This window comes from Drosophila pseudoobscura, chromosome 3, assembly GCF_009870125.1.
Source record: "Drosophila pseudoobscura strain MV-25-SWS-2005 chromosome 3, UCI_Dpse_MV25, whole genome shotgun sequence".
NCBI classification, from domain to species: Eukaryota; Metazoa; Arthropoda; class Insecta; order Diptera; family Drosophilidae; genus Drosophila; species Drosophila pseudoobscura.
The window spans coordinates 19,892,725-19,911,595 of record NC_046680.1 but is presented as its reverse complement, the minus strand read 5'-3'; the positions used below and the strand labels follow the sequence as shown (position 1 = coordinate 19,911,595).

At 46.0% G+C, this 18,871-nt stretch overlaps 1 protein-coding gene and 1 long non-coding RNA gene across 4 annotated transcripts in view; both read left to right on the top strand.

Annotated features, from left to right (window-relative positions):
* The first annotated feature begins 1,141 nt into the window (after positions 1-1,141).
* On the top strand, positions 1,142-1,769 carry LOC26532444 (uncharacterized). The gene is made up of 2 exons (XR_004468877.1): positions 1,142-1,351; positions 1,427-1,769. It is a non-coding gene; the product is annotated as an uncharacterized lncRNA (long non-coding RNA).
* A 6,937-nt stretch (positions 1,770-8,706) lies between these two features.
* psq (BTB-domain-containing protein pipsqueak) overlaps positions 8,707-18,871 on the top strand; it is a 47,805-nt gene continuing 37,640 nt past the window's right edge. Inside the window, exons 1-3 of one of the 3 annotated variants that reach the window (XM_033378390.1) lie at positions 8,707-9,629; positions 11,919-12,239; positions 12,310-12,474. In XM_033378390.1, coding sequence (XP_033234281.1) covers positions 12,090-12,239; positions 12,310-12,474 — 315 coding nt within the window. In that variant the 5' untranslated portion in view covers positions 8,707-9,629; positions 11,919-12,089. The remainder of the gene's footprint in view (positions 9,630-11,918; positions 12,240-12,309; positions 12,475-18,871) is intronic. The other 2 variants (XM_033378391.1, XM_033378389.1) reach the window with 2 other exon arrangements.

Sequence of the window (18,871 nt, the reverse complement as noted above, 5' to 3'; positions counted from 1 at the left end):
GGGTGGGTGGTCGGGCGTCGGGTGTCGGGCATCGGGCGTCTGGCAACGGCAGCCAAGCATGATCCCCTCTGCTCTGCGCCTGTTAACCGCATTTGCAACCCTCCTCCTCCTCATCCTCCTCCACCTCCCATGCCGGATATGCCGCTGGTGCTGGTCCCTTTTCTGTTTAGGGGGGTTGTTGGGCAAAGAGCTTTTGTGTGTATGCCGTGTGCACATGCTGCTGACAAGGACAGAGACCAACCCTAAAGCGGGGAGCGATGGCACTCCATTCGGATCACAGGCACTCGACGACGGCGGGTGGTAGGGTAGGGTGCGAGGGTGGTCGGCCGGTTGGTCCCCTTTTTGCCCTCCCTGTCTTGTGTGGGGTGGAAACTTTCACATGGAGATCCTGCTGCCGCCGCAAGGGTTGCTTGGCGGGACAAAATCCCCCCATTTTGCTGCCCCGAAAACAAAGCGTCAGCTGCGTTTTGCCGATCCCACAGGGGACTTGGACTTGGCGCAAAAAAAAATGGAGTAGAGTTGCATTTAACCCCTAAAAAAAAGTTCAACAAACCCCGCGAATTGGATACAGAAAGGTAGGGAGGGGTCCTTGTCCTGTCCTGAGGTTGCATGCATCCTGGATTTTTCCTACCCCCAAAGCAGGAGCAGGGAAACACAACAGCTGCAGATCCAACGACCAAAACCACCCCTAACAAAGCGAGCAGAGCAGCGATGCGATCGTTGCATGCTTCTCCGATCAGCTTGATCGATCCATTCCACCCTTGGGTACACACACACACACACACACACTCTCGTATGGTATGGCAGGCGGCCGCCCAGTTCCAGCCGCCACTCAACTCCATTAAATTCAATTGACAAAAGGAAATGAACATGAACATGCAAAAAAAAAAGAGAATAAATGTATTATACAGACACACACACAAACACACACAACGTACAAAAACGAAACGGAACACACGAAAAACAGATTAATGGAGAACAGAGCAGGCAACGCGCTCGTGAGGGGCGCATAAAAATGGGAAAATTCAAGGTACCCGCCCGAATGGAGAGGGGGGCCAGGGCAGAGCAGATCGCCGGCGGGAGCCAACGCAGCACATCTGCTCTTCTGGGCTGTGCATACGTACATACATATGTACATATGTACATATGTATGTACATGCATATAGGCTGTATAGGTTCTATAGAAATTGTGGCCATGTTGCCAGCAGCGCGCTGGCTTTGCATTTCCAATTTACATTTGTATGCATGTGCAGCAGCAGCGGCGGCAAGCACAGCGAAAAAGCAAACTGAAACCAAACCGCAAACAAGGCGACGGCGAATTCGTTTCGATCAGGAATGATCGACCAAGCAGGTACCCCACACTGGTAGAGACTTGATGGGCTCTTAAATCCTTTGCACATCTAAAATGGCTTGCATTCGTCCCCAGAACAAGGAATACCCATTACACACTTTATCATTGGTCTGATACACCCAGAGATTTTCACTTCGTGCTGGGTATTTCGAGACGACTTCAAGGTTAGCCATGCCCCCCGAGAGCGAGTAGAGTTGGCGTCCGTCCCACGCACTCTGCTGACGTCGCAGTCGCAGTAGGCGTCACTCTGGAACTTTGGCTGCTTCCTTTTTGATTTTCTTTGCCAGCTTCTCCTTCTTCCACCTCATTGTATATACATATGTACATACATATGTATCTATAGTGCATATGGGACGAGTATGCATGTAAATGAGTTTCACCACAATATATAAAAATAAACATTTTTTTTGTGCTTGCATTTTTTGTTTTCCCCCTTGTCTTGTGCAATTTCTGTTGCTAAATTTAAACGCAAAAAAGGAATTTTATGGAACAGCTGTATTCGCCTTCAAAAAAAAAAGAAGAAGAAGAGGAGACAGAAGTAGAAACAAAAGATAGTGGACCGAAACGCGGTATAAACCACAAGAACATCAACGATATTTAGGGATCCACACAGAAATATTTAGAAAATGTATGGAATTATGGAACGTTCTGTACCTAAAGCTACTCGTAATGCCAGTTTAAATGGAGATTCTACATATGCATACCAATTGAGAACTTTTTCCAGAATTAACTGGACGGTTATACATCCATCTTCGATAGAAAAGGATTTTTGCATGGATCTTTTGGACTTTGGATTGTTAGATATTAGTATTACTCGAACTTCAGGAGTCTTAACCTCCATAGAACATTTCGTTTTTAATTATTAGAATATTTAACTGGGTCTTGGGATGGGAATCTCAGCATAGACCTTTTTTCTAGAGTTTTGGATATTTTTAATTTTTTTCCAGGTGTTTCCTCTTAAGTAATAATAGTAGTAACAATAAACAACTTAAAAAACTGTTAGAAAAACAGGTTTTTAAAAATATAATTTGTTTTATGTGCGTGTCCTTAAATATATTCAATTGAAATCTACAAATATTTCACTCGTAAGACTAGTGCTTTCTCATTTAAGCGGTTCCACATATATGGCTAGAATTGTAGTAGACAAATTCAGTAAATTCCATTTTTAGGGTGCGGCCTACATACACAGATTTTCACTCTGCCTGTTGTTTGCCAGCTTCAGAATGGAAAAAAAAAATGTTGCCAAAAAAAAAAACCCCCAAAAAGCAAAACGAGTTTTGGGAGTCTTTGGATCTTCCACCTTTCCAACTCGACAAATATTTTCTTCGCTCCGTCATGCCAAAAGCAGAAAACCCAAATTTTCAACTTTTATTTCTTGATATTCGGAATTTCTCAGATCTCGATGATCTTCGGCTGCGCGGGCGTCGACGTCGACGACGACGTCTTTTAAGTAGAGTAGAAGGTGCTTTGGAGAATGGAAACCAACCTGAAATTGTTTTGAGATGATAAATATAATTCTGGGTTCACCTGGGACGTGAAATAGTACATTTTTTTATATCTTTGAAGTGAAAGATAATGAAAACTTCAATTATTTGCAGGCTTAAAATAAAGCTTACAAATTGTGATAAGGAGAAAAATTTGAATTTAATTTAATAATTCATATAAAATACGAGTAGTTTCGGATCGTCGTCGTCGCCCAATACTTTACTCCTATCGGCGCGAGCTAGCGTAGCGAGTGGGCAGGGGTCACGCTTCTAGTATCTCTTTATTTTTCTGGGTCGCCCGAAATTTATTTTCATTGATAATAAGTACACGGTAATTCCTGAAAAATCATGGTCCATCAAGTGTTTTTTTTTTGTTGCTTTCGAAACTGTCATCCGTGTAATGTTTTTAAATCTAGTTATTACTACGGCAGTGACATTTGAGACATATTATTTTCCGCACTTAAATTCTTGATAAATCGGAGACGAGCGAAGCGAATGTGCAAGGGGCTTGCCCAGTAGTATAAAAATGATGAGGATAACAAAATATTTTATGAGGTGGAGATAGTTGTGAGAGGTTAAGTACATGATACTAATTATTATAATAATGAAACAGGACATAAAAGAGATCATGAAAAGACCAGATTAAGTTGTTCGAGGAACTGGCAAACTCCATGGAAATAAATTCAGGAGCTGAGATGCTTATAAGCATCGATAGATCTACCTATAGCTCAGGTATATTCCAGCCAAATTCAATGATTAAAATTGCATTATATTATGGCGATGGGGAATACATGAAAACACAAAAGAGATCATAAAGAGTTACCAGAAAACTCCAAAGAAGTAAATTAGGGAGAAGAGACCAATCAAACCATGAACTTAGGGTTTATCCATCTATAGATATATATCTTAATCTGTAGAGATCGATGTAGGTTTAACCTTCTAGATTCGTCCTATTTTGGACAGCAACGACAAGGTCTTGATCTATGCCTACCAAGTCTGTAATTGTTCTGTCTGCCTTGCTATACGATCAGTATAGTTTATATATGGGATTGTGGGAGCTATGGCATGAATCATCACCATTTGGGAAGTACATACGATACTTTAGAGCTGCTGCAGGCTCCGGTTTCTGCGGCTGTTTGGGGTAATGTTTCATATAATGTTCATCATGTGCAGGCAGAATCTCAAGAAGCGCAATTATAGTTTCCGAATTATGACTGGCGGCCTGCTCTTTACCGAGACACGACGACACGGCAAATCGTAAGCAGTTATTTTTATACCCCCCACAAGCCGAAAATCAAGTTTTGTTTTTTTTTTTTTGCAATTGCCAAAGCCAACAAAGAGGCTGGAGGCAGCCGCAGCAGCAAAAAAAAAGAAACAAACAAAGTGCGGAATAAAAGTTAATTACATATAAAAAAGATTTATACACACATAGAAAGTTGCATGCAAAAAAAAAAAAAAAAAGCAAAACCAAAAACCCCAAAAAATAAAACAGAAAAAAAAATGTTCAAAAATGATTTTTGATGTTGGGGCCGTTCGCTTGCACGGGAGAGCTTTTGACGATCCCATGGTCAGATAGGCACACAAACAGCGAGACATACATACAGAGGTGTACCTACATGTATGGAGATGGGTGTGGGCGCCTGACTGACTGACTGACTCGCCCCGAGGGCGCATCAGCGAAAAGTAATGCTTTGAAATGGCATACACGGACAGACAATAAAGTAAATTTCACGTTGTGTCAGCTTCAGCTCCAGCGTCAGCTTCAGCCCACAACAACAACAACGATGGTGAAACCCTCAGCGAAACAATCGAGGTATATTCAAAGCAAGGTAAAGACGCGTCCCTAGGTGCATAAAGGGCAGCGGAGGCTGCCTTTCCCTCTGCCTAATATACCCTGCGCAAAGTTTTGGTTTTGTTCGAGTCGCGGGGTCGGTTCGGTCCACTGATGATGATCCCCGACGACGCCGACACACACACACACACACACACACAGAGAGAATTTCCACCCCAAAAACACAGACAGACACAGAGTTCGGTTCGCCGTGGGGTGGCGTTGGGTTGGCCCTGCTGGAGCGGTGGCGGCGACATCGATTGAGGCGGCAACTAAGCTTCAGGGCCAAAGTACAACAAAGCAAACTAAGGCTGAAAACTACCCTAATAACGTTAAATGAGAACGCCCCGTTCCCGTTTTCCTCAACATTCCACACACAAAGGCAGCAACAGAAACAGAAACTGAAACAAGCGGAGCCCAGATCGAGCGGCTGGGTATGGGTATGGGTGGGCAGGGGGTGGGGTAGTTGGTAGGTGGTAGTGCCAGGCAACGCAAAAGGGATAGACAGATGCATACACAATCCTCTCTGGGTGGGGGGGGCGGTGGGAGTGCACTGAACAGAGAGCATGAGATCCGCACGAGCCAGCCTCGTGCCAGAGAGAGGCGAGACAGACAGGCCGCCCCGACACAACGCCAGAGCGAGAGAGGGAGAGCGCGAGAGAGCGCACGCGAAAGCGCCATGAAGTATGTTTGGTTTTTCGTCTTTTGCCTCGCGTCTTGTGCTTATTTACTGTTGCCAGGTGAGCTTTGCCCATCCATGAGAGAGGGAGAGTGAGAGAGAGAGGGGGAGGGGAAGGGGGAGGGGGAGGCAGGCAGGAGCGAAGGACCCTTGCTTGAACCAACTGTGAAGCGAAGCTTAATTTGCCGCTGCAATTAAATTTAATTAACAATTATAAATTGCAAACTGTGGACAACTCTTCACTCAGCTGAGCATTATGTCATGGACAAGGTGAGCCAGCCAGACATCGCTGTGGGAGAGCTCTACACACACACCATCCAGGTAGAGAGTGGGGGGGGGGGGGGGGGGTCTGCATGACGCATCTTGGCCTTGGAACTGCAGATTTTGGATTTTCGAGCTGTGGAACTTTTATGGCAATCGAGAGATTAGTAATCTTTGGGGGGGCCAGTGCCCTCCTCGATCTCTCGCCGATATTCAAAGTCTTGCTGCCTGCCAACGCATACCGCAACACGCTTAGGGGCGGTGCAAGTTGTTAAAAATCCAGCACCTGTCGTTTTCCCCACATCAAACGTACAATATATGTACATAATAGCCCGCATACAGTAGTCGCTCGGAAGTTGGAACCCTTGGCCTTGTGATTTGTTTTCCTCTTCCACTACGACTACGTCTGCTCGTCGGTCCCCAGAAGCCAACAACAACATACACAGCCTTTCAGTAGAATCTAGCAGCAAAATAGCCCATCTTTGGGGAAGTACGATATCACAGGATATTGTTTAGAGAAAAAGTACATGAGGAGTGGCGACTACTGTGCCTGTACATGTGTGTGTGCATGCACTTCTAGAGTCTAGTTCGTCAGTGGGAGTGGGCTAGGCATCCATTGAAGGGCTTCGTTGTGAAATACACGTCAATAAAACCTGCAACTAGAATGGGATAGAGATAGCTAGTGGCAGTACATACATTCATTTATCTATATGTACAGGTATGCAGGTGCATACATATGTATATACACGCGTCTGTCGGTATGGCATGCATGTAAGAAAAGTTCTAGGGCAGGTTTCCTTATTGCTTTTTTTTTTGCAAAAACATAAGATAATGGCTGCGAAGAGAGAGAAAGAGAGAGAGAGAAAGCGAGTGGGGGGCGGAACACTGATAAATCTAATGTTTGTCAGCTTGTCATGTGAACTGAACCGCTGTTCAGGGCCTGCAATTTTTATGCACTTATGACACGAAATTGCTGTGCATACACACACACACACACACACACACAAAGAGTAGAACAAGCACACTCATAAAAGCTTTTCGACTCCCTCTCTGCCCGGGTGGGGGGCTGCACTGAAGGGAGTGCGGCGGGTGTGCTTGGGGGGGATTGAGTGCATGCGCACTATTCAAGAAATGCACTTGTCGCCCAGCACGCGCACTAACACACGCACACAAACACCACACACACACACACACAGACACTCATAAAATCTGCCCACAAACTTACATAAACTTTTCTATCGAGAGAGAACAAAAAAAAAACCACCTTCCAATGACGTCAATCGCTCTGTATATGGTGCCTTTCGTTAACTTTTTTCCCCTTCAACTTGTTCTCATGCTGAATTAGAAGTTTTCTTTGCCTTGGGAGGGTCCACCAGGGATGCAAATCTGGATGGATCAGCGCTAACGGGATTTATCGCAGCGGCACAGAACTTCCTGAGACTTTCAGGCCTGGTGGCGCCATCTGTTGGTCCGACTTTCATTAAACAGAACAGTGGAGCGAAGGGAGGGGAAGGGAAGAGAACAGGGCAGCAGCGCGCACTGACCTTAATATGCATTAATTGCACCAGCTGCCAGTGGTGGGTGGGGTGGGGTGGGGGAGAACCCATCTAATGCTGTCACCCTCTCATTGCTGGCTTTTGCGCTCTGCTCTCCATCTCTCCGCCTGCGCTCGCTCTCTTCTCTCGCTTTATCTCTTGGGCTTTGCATTAGGCGCTTTTTTTTTTTGGAGCAAAGCAGCGCGCTCCCTCCAATTTCGATCCCAAAAACTAATGGGAACGAGGCGCCGACGACACGAACATAGCCGAGTGGGCGACGTCAGCATCGCTGCTGCTGCTGGCGTTGTGCCGGTGGGGTGGGGGGAGAGGGATCTTTTGTGTGTTTCTTTTGTTGTTGTGCCTCTCTGAATGGGTGGTGGGTGGAGTCTGGAACGAAATGAAGAGGAAGTTTTCATAGATATGAATCAATAAAAAGATACGGCAGATCAGATATGTATATGTTGAAGTGTGCCTATTATTTCGACCTCAAGTGTGGAGCCACAACCCACATCACCTCGTGACACGACAAGGTTGAATGCGCCACCAACATTAACTCCTCCCTAATTTCTCACACATACACATACATATGCATGTTTTGTTTCCACATCAATTGCTGAACAGACCTCGGGGGTGCACGGACTCGACTCCCTCCCCCACTGGCTCTCCGGTGGATGACCATCCCGATTCGATCGATTTTTCCGAGTGCACGGCAGCTAATGGGAGCTTAATGGCATCAGCATTGGGGCGATCATGCTGGAAATTATGATGGAAAAACTCGATTGGGGGGTCTGTGGCTGTTTTTGTGGAGCCACTGCTAGAACATGCAATTATTTTAATGTATTCGGCCTTGGGGCTCATGAATGTCAATTAGCTTGCATTTGAGCGACTGACTCCGGCGGGGCACGTAACGTAAGCCCGCTTTTACCCCAATCCACGCATCCCAAATGTATGTAAATGTATCTATGTATGTATCTTTCGCTTTGTGAAAACCGTAAAGCAGTCGTTTTGTATGCGCGATCGATGGATAGGCGTTCAGTCGAGCGGTTTTTTTTTTTGGTTTTGTTTATGGTGTCAACCGCCAATTACTCCCTCCCACTTCCGCACCCACACCCACGCCCACCCGCCCACTCACTTGCGCATTCAGCTAGGGAAAAACTGCAACTCATTTGAATGGTTTCGCCTTCATTATGCAAATGCCGACTTTGGTCGCGAATATTTATTTCCTAATTATAAATACATAAAGATAACTTTGCTGGAGACTTTGGCACACACACACAGGCACACATTTGGGGATTTGGACACTTTTTAGGTGCCAAATGCGGTTAAAAGAACATTTATTTTGATCAGCATTGCTTAGAAGAGATTTTGAATTCGAAAATGAACCGCCAAACTATCGATTACGCGACACCTATCGAAAGTGTCATACTAGTCTGATTTTGTAGGTGGCGCTGTCTGCCTCGGCACGGTCTGGCAGCACTAGCCCTACCTTTTTTTATCATATATCATGCGAAATTGCATGCAAGAGTGAGCGAGACAAACAGTGTCATAAATGGAAGGCAAAAGAGAAATGATAAAGCGTTGCCACCTCGGACAAGTCTCGACATAAATGCTTGATTTATAATCGTGTTTGGTTAACTAAAAATGTGTTCAAGTGAAACATGAACTCTTAACGAGGCAATAAACCAATTAAAATACGTGTAGAAATGAATAAAGTATCAATATCAAATGATGTGACTAGGCAACCGTGTTCCGGCAGTCTGGCAGCCTCATACGAAAATGGCGAACACGAGCACTGCGCGATGAACGACGAGCTGAAAAAATAATTATTGTTTTAAATTCCGTTTTGCCACCGAAATTCCTTGTCCTCTCTGGGCTGTGCGTTGCGGAAAAAGTGCGGAAAACGAAGGCGAACTCGGAACTGGAGCTAATCAAATAATGAAACGAGCAAAGTGCAACAACAGCAAGTGCAATGAGCATGGCCAGCCAAAAAGAATAAATTAAGTTTGCAAATTATGAAAAACCAATCGCTCTGACGGTCGGTGCGTGCGTGCGCGTGTGTGAGTGTCAGTGCGAGCGAGTGAGCGAGTAAGAACAGTGTAGAATAGAAGCGTAGAGAAAAAGGTTAGCAATAACCGTGTAGAAATACAAATAAAACGAAAAATTAATAAACCAAAAGAACTGGCGGTAAACACGTATGTGTTAGAGTGTGTGTGCGAGCAACAGCTACAGCTACTACGATCGCCGTGCACTAGGACTACGTAATACGTTAGCGAGAAGGCGGCAAACCCACAGCACCCACAACGCAGCACAGCATTCCGTCGACGTATTGCGTGCGCTCGCAAATTATGCAAAAGAGCAACAAATTGAACGCTGGCGGCAGCGATGAGCTCGTCCCACCCATTGCAGCAATACCAGTAGCAGAATCCGCAGCAATAGCAGCAGCAGCAGCGAAATAAGCGCAAAACGCAAAAATATAAATAGCGAAAAGGTAAGTCGGCAGCAGAAACAACAAAACTAAAAATAAGAGTTGGCGCTCGCCAAAGCGGGCAGTGCGCAGGCCGAGATATTTGTGAAACGTAACGAAAAAACTGACTGAAGAGGAGGACAATTTCAATTGGATTCAATTGCAAATAAAATTTGTTCAGCATTACATTTACATACACTCCGAGGGGGCACTGTGACGCCCCCAGCCGCAGCCCCCGTCCCCGACCACCAGAAGCCACTTGCACTTTTGATTCGATTCCCGCTCTCGTGCGCGCTCGCTCTCTCACTCACCCACTCTCTTCGTCTATTCTGCTTCGCAAAGTTTTGCGACGAACAAGAACAATAATAATCAAAACAAAAATGTTTAAAATCCATTTTCTTCGCCTCTGTCTCTGTCCTCTGTCCTCACCCACCACACCACCTCTCACTCACTCATTCCGCAGCGCGCTGTCATTTGTCTTGTGCTGCTTCTTCGTAGCGGCCAAGCGACCAAACAGCTGTCTCGCTTGCTCATGCACTAATATCCAAAGAGACGCAACGAAACCGAAGTTGCCCGAAACAGGTACAGTGGGTCAAATATGATTTTTTCCTACGAATATTCGAATATATATTATTTTCAGAATTTTTTTAATCGGTTTAATCTTCAATCGCGTCTATCGTTTTAGCATAGCGTGCCTTGCCATTATTACGTTTGCTCAAAAATTCAAAACAAATATGGGCCTCAAGACAAAATTTCAATTGCTCGACTTGGTGTTCAACATTGCAATGACTGTTGCTATGATTGTTCTATTGGCCTAAGCGGAGAATGAGATGAGACCAAGGTGCCGCCGCCCGACGCTCGTGAACCTGTGTGTGTGTGTGTGTGTAGAGGGTGCCACGGGATAAGAGCAAAAATATTCAAGAGCAATGAAAAGTGAAAAAGGCTGCACACACACGACACTCACACACACACAATATCCATTTGCCAAATAAACGGCCAGGAGAAGGAGCAGGATGAAACCGAAGGAGGCTCCAAGAGGCGGCCAGTGGGATGTGTGTGTGTGTGCAAGAGCAACAGGGAGCCGCCGAAAAGAAATTTCGATTGGTGTAGTACAAGAAGAAGAAAAATAAAAGGCGAGGAGCTATAGCAACAGGAACAAAACAACAAATCGGCCGCGTAATACGCGATTGCTGATTAGAGAGAGCGAGAGAGAATTTGAGAGTGGGTGGCAACACCGTTTCTTGTTCCTTTTTTACATTTTTCCTGACGCCGTTTTGTTTTGGTTTCGCATCTTTCGGTTGGCAGGGGTGGGCGAAAAGAGAAAGGCGACAAAGGCAACTTGTTTGATGTGAAATCTGAAATTTCGGATCTGCGGTGCAGGGATTATGCGTATGCTAGAGCAGGACAACGACTATCTTGATCCTACCTTATAATTAATGTACTCTGGGCTCTCTCCTGCGGTTATTGCACTGTTTCGGGCATGCAACTTGCCACAGAGCAGATCCGAATTGCGGTTGCAGCTTAACCCTTTGGTTTCCCATTTAGTTACCTCTTGTGGCATGGCTTTGGATGAACTTTATGGCCCGCCATGGGTTGCCTGCCATTTCCAGCGAGAACTTGGCTTCGGTCTGGCTAGGAGCCCCTCCCCGCTGCACGTTGCCCTTAAATTCTATTTGTATGGCTTGTGCGGCAGTGCAGGGCCTCTTGGAGGAGCACAGCATCCTTTGCACATTCCACATTTTCGACAATGCCCCAACAACAGACTACAGACTACAGACCAGGCCTGGACTGGCCTGGCCTGGCCTGGCCCCAATACGTGCCATTGAAAAAAATAAGTTGAACTGAAACTGGTTTCGGTTTTCTTCTTTTTCCCGGGCCCCAGCCTGGCGGCGCAGCCCTTTTACATGAAAATGCGCAAAACCGAAACTTTTCTGAATCGCCCAAAAGTGTGTGGTGGCCCAACGATGGTGCTGCGACTGCTGCAAAAAGGAAATAAATATCTAATAAGTCCATAGACGGCAGGCCATCAGATATCCCCCCCGCCGTCCATCGATAAGACATCCTACCTGTCTTCGGCTCTCCCCGGACACAATGACTACGATTCCTTCATTTTGCAACTTCAACATGTGGTTGTGTGTCGTCGTCCCTGGTCTCAGTTGCATCGGGAACTTCATTCCGCAACGAAGTCGAAACGGAAGATTCTTTTCTCTTCTAGATTGATTGATGAAAGTGGATTGTGGGTGTGTGCTGTGCAGCCAGCCAGATACATGCATACAAATATACATTTTCCTGACGGTTCTCGTGTTTTTCCAGCGGGGCTGCCGGCACCGGCATTAGCACTGAGCCTTGGACGTGTTGAACACGTCACTGGAGCCACAACAACAGAGGAAGCTTGAGGAGCAAACAAGCATTGAACCCACGGGACAAACCGGAGCAAAAATACACAGAAAGCCGAGGAGGAACGTAATCAGAGAATCAAGCAAAATGGCTGCCGTACGAGGACATCAGTACTTTAGCCTGCGATGGAACAACTACCAGAACACGATGACATCCGTGTTCCAGCAACTGCGCGAAGATCTCTCCTTTGTCGATGTGACCTTGTCCTGCGAACACGGATCCCTCAAGGCACACAAGGTAGGTCCCGTCCGGCCTCGTACCCGCACCCCGTGATATGCCGTGACATTAATCTTTCAACCCTTTCCAGGTCGTCCTCTCCGCCTGCTCGACGTACTTTCAAAAGCTCCTGCTCGAGAACCCGTGCAAACATCCGACAATCATCCTACCCGCCGATATCATATTCACAGATCTGAAAACAATCATCGACTTCGTCTACCGCGGTGAGATTGATGTCACCGAATCGGAACTACAGGTGAGTTCGCGCTCAACCGAAATTAGGATTAACGGAAAACGCGGGGAGAATTTAGGAGAGAACTTGAATCCCTTTTTAGAATGTGCAAAATTATTCGAATGTTCCTAGTAGACTTCGAAAAGGTCACTAGTCCACTGGGAAACTGAGTCTCCCAATGACACATCCCTACCGTAAACAGGCTATTTCTATCTAATCCAAAGTCGTCAAAGAATTATGTCTTCTTTTTTATTTAAAATATATACATAAAAGATATACCCCTTTAAGGGATAATTTATAATGGAAATTTGTTCATTTCTTTCTTTTCTTGTATTTGTATTATTGAAAATACCTTTTGAGAGCATTTTCCTGTGATTTAATTGCTAAATATATACTTCTATAATCTTATAGAAGAACTTATATAAGTTCTATATAATCTTCTACGTCTTCTACTAGGCTATCCCGTCCTTTGTCCCATTCCTCTTGAACCTCCTGAACTGTTTATCAAACTTGTTGGTTATATTATTGTTGGCAATATCCGAACATATCTGCATAAATAGCTCTAAAGATAATAAACCATTTCAGACCATCAAAGTTATTCAGATAAAATCCACAAGCTGATAACGAGTTTTATTTGGCTCGAAATGAATCAATTTCTTCGATTGTTCCAGACTTTTATACTCTCTAGAACATATAAATAATCATCTGCAGGAAACCATCTTCGATGTAGATGGATTTTCATGTCAGTCGACTTTTGTGATGTAGGGAAATATTTTCTCAACTATGAATCTGTGGTAATCTTTTCAAATCTCTTAAAATATTCATAATTCCTGAATAGGAAAATAATGCAAAATATTTCTATTCCGTTTAACATTTATTATTGTATGGAATCCCAAACACAGGAATGTCCATACGATAGTTCCTCCAAAATGGTCAAAACTTCATATCTCGATATATCAAAGGATCTGCAAAAGCCGATTTGATTGGGATTATCGAAACTCCTATCGTATCTAACACATCTATGGTCTTTGAGAGATTTTTAAAAAGGTTGTTTCGAATATCCGAATATCCCCTGATATAATTAGATGAAATACCGAAATCTTCTCTAAAACTAAAAACCATTTAACTGGCTTGACACACGCGAAACGCACTGTACACACAATTACCGCCTCCTAATCGGTTTGTCAACAAACATCAGGCTAGCAAACAGCCTCGGTAATATTGTTCTTGTTTAAATTGAGCACAAAAATACTAGAGAGAGGGAGAAATTATTGTCAGGGTCGTTTTTATCGGAGTGGGGAGGCACCACTCTCTCCCTCTCTCTCTCTCTCTCTCTCTGGCCCCACATTGCTTATACCTACCCTACCCCACCCCTAACCCCACTGGGACCTGTGCTTGTCGATGCCTCGCTTTGGGGCTTTGCATTTGACGAGGAACGCCCCATTCTAATTGTCATTTGTGTTGTGCGCTTCATTAACTATTGCCGCTAGTGGGAGGGAGGGGGGCAGATTCCTCCATACCCACCTCTATATTAAGAGTAGATGATACATATATACACCCCATTTGGAATATGGAACGTACTGATATTGAATTCCAGACGGGGGCATGCTCAAGGGCAGGGAGGGCAGGGCGATCGATCGATTTCTCCTTCTCGAGAGGTCTCAACTTCAATGAAAACAAAACAATCAAGAAGAAAAATCTTTAACTTTTCCCGTTCTTCCGATTTTCATACTATAAAAGCAGACAGTAAATTAGAGCTTGTTGAGTTATTGTTTGGTTTTTACAGGGGAACAAATCGAGGTTTTGTCGCGTGAAAGGTATAGTGAACCGATTTTGGTGGTTTATTTGCCTGCAGATAAAAAGGTTCTGTATAGAACATATAGAAACACATATTCAGCTTACTCTCCGATTCTCTCCGCTGCAAATCGGCTTTATCACTTGTCGCTCTGGCCATATGGCAGTTCTTGTGATTATTTTCCATATGGCAATTCCATAGACACGTGTAATATCGATCGGCTAAAGTCTTAGCTTAACAGATTTAATATTCATAACATTCGTCAAGGGTTAAAGATTTGGATATCCGTTTATGTGGGCGCATATGTTGTTCCTATACCATACAGAGTATATTTCTCTTGACCATGTTAATTGAGATTGAAGTACGTTTTTTCTGGCCACAATTAACATAATTTCCGTACCGCTGTTAAGTGCTAACATTAGCTTATTTAAGCAGCAACCATTTGAGCCGAGACACCAACCATTACAGCGGCGGTACAGTGGTGGCGGCGGCACTGCATGGAACGTGTCTACGCTGACTCTCTTCTCTCTTGAATTCGCACTCAAGTCGCTGCTGAGCAAAAAAAAAAAATGGCTCAAATGTTGGTCCAGGGGTCCACCACCCTCAACCTCACACGCACACACAAACACACACACATATGGAAATGCTTCTTCTTCTTGCGGCGACTGGCAGACGACTTCCCATTCATGCTGCCTGCTCTTTCTCCCACTCCCACTTCCTTCTCCCCTGCTTGTTGTTTTTGTCACAGACGTGCGCTCCATTTTTATATTTTCGCTGCAAAAGTTTTGCCGGCCATCTGTGATGGGCGCCCCACCACTCGGTCCTCTCCTCTCTCTCGCTGTCTCTCTCTCTCTCTCACTCTGTGCCCCCAAACCCCTCTTTAACCTCCACAAGTTGCCGATTTTTTTTCGTTCTCTTTCCCATTCTCCTGATGTTTGTGGGCCAGTCGAGGGGGGTGGGGGGAGATTGGAGGCCTTACGACTACAGCTACGATGACGCTGGCTGTGTTTGTTGTTTGTATCTCTTTCGTTGCCGTTGTAGTCGCCGCCGTCGTCGTCGTCGCCGTTGTTTCTGCACATGTTCTTGGAGTTTCGCGTGGCTCCTTCTCCTTATTCTCCTCCTCCCTCACTTTATGTATTCAACTTTTTCGCCCATTTTTATTTTCTGTTTCGCGCAGTTGTTCCTCTTGTTGTTGTATTTGCCCTTGTACTTTTGTGTGTTTTCCTTGTCCGCTGTGCGTCGCCGTCGACCGCAACTTCTCTGTCCGCTGTCAGAGTGTGTGTTGGGTCGCCTGCATGTGTGTGCGTGACGTCGTCGTCGTCGTCGTCGTCATCTTGCTTGGTGCGTATTTCGGCTTTTGCTTTTGTACGGTGGCCCCTTTATTTTTTTTGGCGCGTCTGATTCGCCTTGAAAATGTTGTATGGCTGCGCTGCTGTTCCTCAAATGCGGGACGGGACCGGTCACTGGACTGGAGTCTCCGGAACGATGTGCATTGATGTGTTCTGTTTCCAAAATTTGCTTTACGAATGTACTTTTTGTTTCGTTACGCAAGGAACCACACACCACACCACACACGTTTTGCATAAATTGTGCGGAAAATATTTGAAACAAGGTTCACCCTAAATATGGCTTTGCTCTTTTGCTAATTAATTAAAGCCAGGCTCACCCTATTCCGCTCTATTCTTTGGGATATTGTTTGCCCTTTGGCAGCACTCAGCGTTGCCACCTGGCTGGCATTTTTTTTGCACTTTTTTGGGGTTAAGCTTAGATTCGATTTTTGCTAAGCGTTAATTAATGCTGGCGCTGCTTTAATGCTTTTAGCAAACGTGGTCAACGTGGACACACACACACACACACATACATTGCATACATGCACAGATGATTTAGTGTTGAGGCCACCGCCACCCGCATCCCCATCCCTCCGCCCCCCCCCCCCCCCCCCTCACTATTTGCGACACATGCATGTGTCTGCTCTGCCATGTGCTTTGGTTATATTTATTGCTATGTATTTTTTTTGCTGCTGCATGCCAACACTTGAGGGTCTTCCCAATGCGTCGCCACCGAGTACCGCCCTCGCCCCCACCATTCTCCTGCTCTACCACGTTTTGGCCTCATTGCATGTGTGGCTGGGGCACGACACCCACTCCCCCTGCCGCAGCGCCCGCGCCCGCACCAACCGTACCGGCACCTTTATCTTTGGCCAACTATGTGAGCAGCTGAAACTGACACAAACACACACACACACTTACACACAGAAACAGACAGAGAAAGAGCCAGAGCAAGAGAGTCGGGCAAAGACAGAGACGGAGGTGGACACCAGTTAATGGGGTGGCACACACCCAGCCCAACCATCACCCCCACTCTCTCTTTCTCTCTCCCCCTCTCTCTCCCTCTCTGTCACTCTATCTCTGTCGGGCGGCAACCACTTGGCTTGCATTTTTTCCGATTTTTTCTTTCATTCTTTCTTGCAAACAATTTTTATTTTTCTGTGCAGAATTACTTTTTTCTCTTTTTGTTTTTTTTCTTTTGCTCTGCTGCCGCCACCGCTGCTGCCACAGCTCTCTGAGCATTTTTTTGCCCCACGGCACGTCGCCAATGTGTCTGAGTGTGTGTGAGTGAGAGCGAGAGAGAGCGAGCGAGCACTGGGCGCTGGGCTTGCAACTTTGAACTTTTCGAAGGAACCGAGCTGCTGCTGGCCTGAGCGAAAGGGAGGCAAAATAAAAGAAAAAAATCGAAATTGAGTGAAGCGCAAAGAAAAAATTTTTTTGCCCGCGTTCTGTCTGTGTGTTTGTGTGTGTGTGCGAGTCCCCTCCTCCCTCACCACACCCCCCAACAATGGCCGCAGCTCACACACACCGCACCAACACTCAGACAAGTCCTCTCCCCATTGACTCGTGTACACTTTCATTCTCAGTCCAAGTCGAAGCCGGCCCACCTTCACCTTCCCGCCCCCTTCCTGCTTCTTCGGCTCGCCCTGCCTCTGCAGTGGGGCTGCGGCTGGGGCTGGGGTTGGGGCCGACGCAGCGTCTGTCCAGTTTCATCATGATTTTTTTCTTGTTCAACTTTTCGTCCTGCTTCTTGTCTTCGGATTCGCCTGCTGGCTCTCGCTCTGCCTCTGCTCTGCCGGAGAGCGCAATTTTTTTCAGCGGCTCACGAAACGTGCATTGTTTTGTCGCACAGTGGTTCAAGCAGTACAATTTGGTAGTATTCGAGTTAATTAATATTTAAAATTGAATCATTGAAAAAAATAAGATTTTTTTGATTGATTCATTGCATAGGGAATCGGCGGGTATAAGCTCTTAGGTTAGTTTCCACAGACCCCTTAAAAACAGTATCCAATTAGACTTTCCTTCAGGCGCAGTCTGGAGCCGCCGTTAGATGAGGAGCTCGTATTTCCAATTCATTCCCGATGTCCACACCCACTTTTACATCCATGTTGCATGTTCTCGCTTATGTCCTGACTGCTACCTCCACCGGGAGCCATGGCTGCGGGATGAGGACGAGTGTGTCCATCAATCGCTGCACTTTTTTGGTTTTTTGCTCTCCGCTCATCTGGTCCATTGTTTTTACTGGTTCCGCTGTGAACCTACCTACCTACGTACCCACTCCTCGGCAATGTCTACGCGACACCCGAACACAAATCATGGCCATGAGAATTCATCTCCAGTTAATGGGCGTACGTCGCCTCTCCCATGGAGATTGTCCGAGTCGAGTCGGAGTCTGAGTCGAGGAGGAAGGCGTCGTACATTTCGGTGTCCTGGTCAGTGTTGGTCATTTTCTAAGGGTGTTATATACTTGGATCCCGCCGCATTCCACCGAGTACCGCCTTATGTATGTATCGCTTACTGTCGCGCTGCTCGCACTCGCTCGCTCGCTCGCTCGCACACACACAAACACACGCGGGTAAGTTTGCCGCAAGTTTGTTAAGAAATGGTGGGGTGGGGTGGGCAGGGGGGTTTTTTGGGGATGGTCAGTGGGTGTGCGCCAGCTCATCAATAATGCAAATTGTTGTTGTCGACTAAGGTTTCGAGGGCTTTTTGCGCGTGTGCGGCCCACGGTGCGCGTGTTGTGCCGCAATTTTTTTCCTCCGCTTTCTGCTGTCGCTGCTGCTGCTGCTTCGGCTGGCCTGGCCTGGCCTGGCGCTCAGGCTCAAAGTTTCTTCTCATTTTTTCCAGCTTTGCTGCTTATGCTGTTGTTGTTGTATGCTTGAGTACTTCTCTGTTCCTGTGCTTGGGTGTGTGTATGTGTGTGTGTGTTTGTATGAGAGTTGCGGCTTGCTTATGTTTTATTTTTTCGTCTTCTCTTTTTATGTGCAGAGAGCTGGAGCGGAGAGCTCTGCCTTGGCCTCTGCTTTTGCTCTGCATTTTTTTCCGATTGCGACCGATTTTTTCGCTGCCAGCGTCGCCGCTGCCGCTATATGCTTATATGTATGTGTGTATGCGAGTGCTTTTGCTCCTTGCCTTGCCTGCTAATCGTTGTCGTTGTCGTCGGCGCAGCGTCAACGTAGACGTAGACGACATCGTCGTCTTTTGGCATCATTCTTTTTATTTGTAATTCGGTTCATCATCATCGTTCATCGTTCTGTCGCATGTATGTAACTGTCTCCTCTGCGTGTGTGCATGTATT